Source organism: Leptonychotes weddellii, chromosome 6 (assembly GCF_054177405.1).
Source record: "Leptonychotes weddellii isolate Sample4059 chromosome 6, ASM5417740v2, whole genome shotgun sequence".
In the NCBI taxonomy this organism is placed as follows: domain Eukaryota; kingdom Metazoa; phylum Chordata; class Mammalia; order Carnivora; family Phocidae; genus Leptonychotes; species Leptonychotes weddellii.
Genome location: NC_138374.1, coordinates 35,298,064 through 35,305,807, shown reverse-complemented (window position 1 = coordinate 35,305,807; position 7,744 = coordinate 35,298,064). Strand labels below are relative to the sequence as shown.

Sequence of the window (7,744 nt, the reverse complement as noted above, 5' to 3'; positions counted from 1 at the left end):
GACTTAAAATCTGGATTTTTGGTTTCTCTTGGAAAATCAGGAGCTGGTATGCCTGGGCCCGAACCTCTGCATGGCAACAAGTGTCTGAAACGCAGTTTACAGCGCGGGTCACTCTGGCTTAGCTGCCTAGCCTCTATAGCCTTTTGGGTTTCCATTTCCTAACCTAATAAATGTCATCCCTTTCGCGATCCCTTCCTTCCTGCCTTCCTGTACTAGATGTAAATTCTCCCAATTTGAATGGCAATCACCACCATGGTCATCACCTGTTTCAATATTACTTTAAAAAACAATGTAACTTACCTTTTTTTCTCCCAGTCTTTTATACATGGCCAGTTCTCAACAAATTTTTATTTCCACAACAAAATGAAAGCACTCTGCCTCCCTAATATGGAGTATAAATACTGTTTGTGGTTATGTGCTTCTATTTTGAAGAGGGACTCCTATTACCTGTCAAAAAATTCATAGATTCTTAAATTTCCCTTAGAAACTTACCACATGGTTCTTGCCCTTTATAGGCATCCCTTTCTCTGTGAGAGTCTTGACTCAACTGAAGTAAGAGAACTCACCTTTAAATTTATGGGAGTAATACCTTTGTCACTGACAATTTTAGGTTCTATGTATTAGCTTCTCTGCCTCTGGCAACCTAAGAAGCTAATCAGTAAATGCTTTTTTTTTTTTAATTATTTTTTTAAGATTATTTTATTTGACAGAGAGAGACACAGCAAGAGAGGGAACACAAGCAGGAGGAGTAGGAGAGGGAGAAGTAGGCTTCCCGCCGAGCAGGGAGCCCGATGTGGGGCTCAATCCCAGGACTCTGGGATCATGACCTGAGCCGAAGGCAGACGCTTAATGACTGAGCCACCCAGGCGCCCCCTACTCAGTAAATTCTAAACAATGTCCCAGGCTCCATGCTAAGCTCTCTACCTGCATTAGTTCATTTAATACCCTCCACAACTCAACCATAGGTATCTTCTTGAATTTACTCAAGAGCAATTTTTCAAATTGCCCAGTTGCAAGGTAATTAAGATGTAAACCTAAGTGGCTGACCCCAGAGCTGTCTTCATCATTAAATCCTGCCCACCCTTAGCAAGGAATAGTATTCTGTATCTGACGTAGACACCATTTTATGCAAGCACATCCCTACCCTCCAGTAATGGGTTATAGCAGCGGTTCTCAAGTGTGTCCTGGACCAGCACGTCAGCATCACCTAGGAGCCTGTTAGAAATGTAAATTATTTGGCTATAGCCCAGACCTGATGAATCAGCAATTCTGGGAATGGGCCCAGAAATGTGTTAACAAGACCTCCGGGGGATTCTGAAGCACCCTGAAATTGGGAACCACTGGGCAGAGGGTCCCGTCTCTGTGCTTGCTTGCACAGCACCCTGTACTTGCTTTCCTGGTTTCTCAGTTCCTCTACTTGACTACTCATTTAACCAAAGTTCCTTAAACTCGGGCTGCCTTGGTCAGTTTTATTTCTACCATACTTACAAAATGACTGAATAAATGAATGTGGCAGGCAAAGAAATTTAACAACACTCCTTATTCATTAGTGTAGGGTGAATGAAATTTCAGCGATACTTAAAAAAAACAACCTTGGAGCTTTTTTCCTTCCCAAGTAAAACATCCAGATTGTGTAAGAAAGGAGGCTGCCAGAGGAATAAAAGGATTCAGTTTAGTAAACCTGAGTGATGATGGAAATTCAGCAGAGTATTGAGGGGCAGCGTATTTTCATAGGAGACTGTATTCAGAGGCTGTGCCTATCAGATTCACATTCTCCTGTAACTCAATTTCTAGTAGGGGAACACATCCTTTGATTCATTAACTTAAAGCAGCTGTGGTATTTTCCTCTCATAAGACGGTCATAAAAGATGAAGGTTGCTGCAGTGCACGTTAGTTACTACAGAAGGCTACCATGGACTGACCTAGTTTTAGGGCTCTGAGAAGAAATGCACACCACAAACTGGGAATACATAAAAATCTGGAGTATTTGCTTTACTTCTATACAGAATATGGAAGTCATTCAGGGTAAAAACATAAATTATGAAATCTAACAATATACAGAGGTCTTTCTGTTGCAGGTTGCTGTCAAAATTGGCAAATTCTTAAAGTGGTGTTGGTCCCAGTCAGAAGTTATTCCAGACACAAAACTTCTATAAAACTGATGACAGATCCTCAAAATGGCCCTACAGCCATGTCCCTGCTACAAAGTGACTTGGCTGTGATTAATAGGACACTTGCTAAGTGGTCAAAGATCAAGTCTTTTGTAAAAGATAATTGCAATCACCTCATACTCACAAAACACTTTGTGGATACTTTGTTGGATGAAACTATTGTCAATGAGACCATCTTCTATGACTTGCACTCAATGCAAAGCTAGGAGGGAGGCAAAGTTCAAGCTTGAGGAAATAAAAAACAGGCAAACCAAGTGATTCTTCCAAAAGCCGTGATTTTAGGTGTTATGTCATTAAAACCATTTTCCAGGAGCAAAATAAACAGAGGGTAGTAGTATGCAAAATATTCCATTTTGTTTTATTTTTATAGATAACTGTCATTAATACAGCAAGAACTGGTATGATTATAAAAGATACAAAAAAATCAGAAGAATGTTAGCATTCAATAGAAATTAAAACCTGAGCTGAAGGCTGATCAGAAAGTCTGACACTTGGCACTGTTCTGATAAAAGTTAAGAAACGTGTATGCTAGACTTCATAAATAATTCGTATTAACTCAGAGAAAGTTAGCTTACATTTCAAAATCTACACATGGAGCTACAAATGCACCAACACTTGAATTAAATGACTTTCGCTGTTGACAAACATTTAAGATAACCAGTGTTACCTAAAACTCCCCAAGGGGGAAAGCAGGGAAGTGTGTAAATTGTAGATTTCTAATTAACAAGTTGAGGTGTGTTGGTATATGGTTTAATTATTTATTCATGTAGATCTAAAAGGCTAGCTCAGTTTGTCAGAGTATAAGAGAATACCAAAATACAAATGGGGATGGATCAACATAAGCCCACCCCAACTTCTGGAAAACAAGTGACACAGTGTACCACCACCTCAAAGAACTGTGCTTCTAAGAATAGGAGACTTGTGGTCTAATTCAGTTCTCACTTTGGCTTCTACAATCTCTAAGAATTTGGTGTAAAAGAGGGAAATTCAATTCCTTTAATTAATAACTATCCATAAGCAGAAGGGGGGGAAAAAAAAGCTAACAGAGTGATGGGGCTTTGTTGATTAAAAATCTTCGAACATGAATACATGTTAATATGTTGAATCTTGAGTCATACTTACAAACCAATGGTTAATATACTACAAAACTTTACAAACATAAAATCTCCTCATCGGTTGCAGAACTTCCAAACTAACGGGATTAATTTCTTCTCCCTTTTAATTACTCCTTCCACAGGAAGTCCTAAAGCTGAGGAGTCATCAGAATACCTGCACTTTTACATCTGTCATCAAAACATGGTTGTTTTTGTCAAAATGATGCAGGAAGCAGTATCACATGAGGTCAAGGGTCTTATATTCTCTCAAAACATAGTTTCAGTTTTTTGTACTCCAAGTTACATCAAAAAAAAAGGATGAGAACAGCTGGACTCATAGTTTCTTTCAGCCCAATGTCATTACAATGTCTCCATGCTAGGAAAGGATATAGTATTTAAGTGCTCTATTACAAAATATCTCCAGTTCTAAAAGAGATAGCTTTTATTTATTTATTTTTTTAAAGGCCAAAGCAGTGCCCTTTCCTTAGCGGAGACCAGCCACTGACTTCCTACCTGTACCAGCTTTCCAGGATGACACTAAGTGAGTTTTTGACCTAATATTTTTGCCCCGGGTTTTACGAGGTTTCTCTTCTTTGTGCACCTTCATGTGCTGCCTAAGATGAGAGCTCTGGCTGAAGCATTTGCCACATTCACTGCACTGGTAGGGCTTCTCCCCTGTGTGGGTTCTCTGATGTTGAATAAGGTGGGAACTCTGGCTGAAACATCGGCCACACTCATCACACTGATAGGGTTTTTCTCCAGTATGAATTCTCTGGTGCTGAATGAGATTTGAGCTCTGTTTAAACCTTTCTCCACACTCATCACATTTATAGGGTTTTTCCCCGGTATGGATCCGCCGATGCTGAATGAGGTTAGAGCTCTGAAAGAAACTTTTCCCACAGTCGGCACATTTATGGGATTTCTTTCCAGTGTGAATCTTCTGGTGTTGAAAAAGAGTTGAGCTCTGACTGAAACTCTTTTCACATTCAGTACATTTATAAGGCTTCTCATCCAGGCTTCTTCTCAGTCTACTCAAGCTTGAGTCAAATCGAACAGTCATTCCCCATTTTTGCCGCTGCCGGCCTGTTTTGCGTGGGTTCTCATAGGCTTTTCCTTGGCTTGAGCTCCGAGAAATACTTCCCTTTGGTTTTCCTAACCGCATGGTTATGAGCCAAATGTATTCTTAAGAGTCTGCTCTCTTCTTCTGAAGTTTCACTCCCTAGAGCTACACAGCTCAATTTTCTGTGTAGAAGAAAAAAATAAAAGCCAAAGTCAATCACTCATTATTGTTATTATTCAACTTTAACCCATATTATTCAGTCTTCAACCCACTGAAACTGTATCCATGTGTAAATTAAAAATGTATCCAATACATATGAAAACAAAGATAATTCTGGGGGGGGAAATACTTGCAAAATAATTCTAATAATTCCCAGGGTTTCAACTTAATAAATATACCCAAATTTTGACCAAATTTACCTATGGAGTTTTTGTCTGTTGGGACAGGATAAAAGTGATAATGTGAAATACAAGTTTTTATTAGGCATTATCAAATGATATAACTGAAGGATTAAAAGGTGGAGACAACATAATATCCTAATGGGAATAGAAGAAATAACTGAAAGACAATCAAAATTTGGGTAATAGACTATCATTACATTTTAATATTTACTCCCCTGTTAAAATTCTACTTACTTACTGGTGACTATTTAAGGCATCCGAATTAGAAAGAATGACAAATCATACTACTTTATTAAATTATTTTTGTTTATCCTTACTTGTTTTGCCATTCTACTTTCACAGCATGGATACAACTTGGCTCTAACTTTGTAGCATTAATCGTTTTGAAAGTAAGAACTACCCTATAAGGAGTGGCAAGTTTCTGTGAGTCAATTCAGTAATACTGGATAAGAAAAATGTAAATGAAAAGATGCTTTTTTTTCTCCCCTAGATTCTAATAACCCAAGAAAGAGGACAATTCTCTGAAAACTTGAAACAAGTGAATTGTTTCCGGGGAAGAAAAAAAAATTCAGAAGAACTTTTACTGTAAAGTGGAATGAAACTGAGTAGAAACAAAGGGTAGTGAGTAGAACACAAGAAGAGGAGAAAGTAAGTTTACATGCAAAAACAGAAGTTTTAAAATACCCAAATGCTGCAAAAATTCAAAAAAATTTTTTCATTTATTTACTTATAAGGTTATTTAAAATAATGGCCATAAACAAACAAGCCACAAACTCTAAATAGGGGATAATGTGGGATAAGCTAGGTTGAAAAAGTAATTAAATTATTGAAACTATCTTCCACACCCTGTGTCAGGAAGTAGACTTTAAAATGGGAATAATTACCCTGAGTCTCTGCATAAAAGCTTATAAAGCAAATAACTGAAAATACAAATTACATCATTGTTCTTGCCTTTCCTTCATCTTTTTGTATAATTCAGACTCCAAACCTGGTAGTGCTGAGGACCTTATTTGGATATTTAATAATTATCTCTGTTGTAATTATGGTTAAGTATCAGAAAGCGCAAACTGCATACAATACCAATCACCGAGAGAGCACCGCTCATTAACTTTAGTCAATATTTGCAGAGTATAATTACAGAATATTTATCTATTTACAGAATATCTGTTTCAAGGAGACATTTGTTAGGTACGTGGTGTTGATGTTCAAAAAACAGCTATAACGGGAATTATACATCGAAAAAAACATTTATTTTTTAATACTATGTAAGTCAGATCTGGTAGGAAACTCTGAGACTATGTAATCCACCTAGAACACTACAGATGAGGAAATCATACTAAGAGGCAGCCTTAGTGGTATGCCAGACAGTGTTCTAGGATATTTAATTCTCATAGCAGCTTCACGCGATGCTCTTCATTTTACAGCTAAGGAAAGGCAGGCGGACTTCGGCCAGGCCCCCAACCCCTAGCAGCTCGATCCTGGAGCCTGTCCTCTTGGTGGCAGAACTGACGTGCAGCCACAACTTTCAACACCAAGTCCTGCGCCGTGACCCGGGCTCAGCATAATTTCTCGGCAGGTGCGGGTATTACGGTAGACCTGAGCGATGGGAGCTGTCGTCGTGCGAACACGCGTACCCGGAATGAACCTGCTTTCTCCTACATAAAATCGGGAGGACAATAAAGCTGCGACATCCTCGGGGTGTCAGAGGTGTAAAGGAGTCAGTATCCGCAGCTCGCTCCTAACAGCCCTGTGCTACCCAAGCATTTGTTCAAAGTATTTAGTCCTGAAAAGAGGCGGCGACGGCCGGCGTGGGCACTGCGGCCCGACTGGCAGGAGCTCCCGCGCAGGCCTCCGCCCTCCCCAGGCCTCAGACGGCCGCTCCTCGCAGGCCGGGCCCGCCCAGCTCCCTCCGCCCCCGCCCCCGCCCGGCGCCGAGCCTTCCTAGCAGCTCGGGGAGCAGGGGCCCAGGTCTGCCCCGCCCCGAGACGGCCAACCGGCGCCCGAGCCGCCTCCGAGCACCGGGCCGCGCACCCCTGGCCCACTCACCGCGCAGCGGGCCGCCCGCCGCCGCCTTGGCTCGCTCGCTGGCTGGGCACCCCTCGCGCCGCCGGAAGTGCGGGCCTCGCCGTCAGTCGGCGCCGCGCGGCCGCTCTAGGAACGTGGCGGGGCCGACCCTCTATGGTGCTGGGCCCACCGGAAAGAAGAAACCCTTCGTTTCTTCTTTTTGTTTCGCTCGCCCGCCGCGCCGGAGGCGTCCCGAGGTTCCGCAGCATCACAAGACCTGTGGCCGGGTCCCTTTGTGTGCGCGCCATGGCCTCCGGGGCCAGCTGACTGCAGCCTGGTCAGTCGGGGCTTTTGAAAGGCAGTACCGGCCTGCCCAACCCCAAACGTCATTCTTTCTAAAGTATTGAGCACTTATTAATTATATAGAGGTACTCTGGAGAGCCGAAACTGTTACGATACAGTCACCTGTGTTAAAAAAAAGTTTTTTTTTTTTAAGATCTCAGTTGGCTTTGTTAAGCGATCATGAATGGGCAGCATCCCGTCTAGGAAGTGGAAATGTTCCAAGGAGTTGTATAAAATGGAAGTTTTTAAAAAATTTTTTTATTGTTATGTTAATCACCATACATTACATCATTAGTTTTTGATGTAGTGTTCCATGATTCATTATTTGTGCATAACACCCAGTGCTCCACGCAGAACGTGCCCTCTCTAATACCCATCACCAGTCCAACCCATCCTCCCACCCCCTCCCCTCTAGAACCCTCAGTTTGTTTTTCAGAGTCCATTGTCTCTCATGGTTCCTCTCCCCCTCCGATCTCCCCCCCTTCATTATTCCCCTCCTGCTATCTTCTTCTTCTTCTTTTTTTTCCTTAACATATATTGCATTATTTGTTTCAGAGGTACAGATCTGTGATTCAACAGTCTTGCACAATTCACAGCGCTCACCATAGCACATACCCTCCCCAATGTCTATCACCCAGCCACCCCATCCCTCCCACCCCCCCCCACTCCAGC

The 7,744-nt window shown here is 41.8% G+C and overlaps 1 protein-coding gene across 1 annotated transcript; it reads right to left on the bottom strand.

Annotated features, from left to right (window-relative positions):
* Nucleotides 1-2,503: 2,503 nt before the first annotated feature.
* On the bottom strand, nt 2,504-7,083 carry ZNF22 (zinc finger protein 22). The gene is made up of 2 exons (XM_081823898.1): nt 6,773-7,083; nt 2,504-4,507 (listed from the first exon to the last, which is right to left on the bottom strand). Exon 2 carries the CDS (start codon nt 4,425-4,427, stop codon nt 3,750-3,752), a length of 678 nt encoding a protein of 225 aa, XP_081680024.1. The 5' UTR covers nt 4,428-4,507; nt 6,773-7,083; the 3' UTR covers nt 2,504-3,749.
* Between the last annotated feature and the right edge of the window lie 661 nt (nt 7,084-7,744).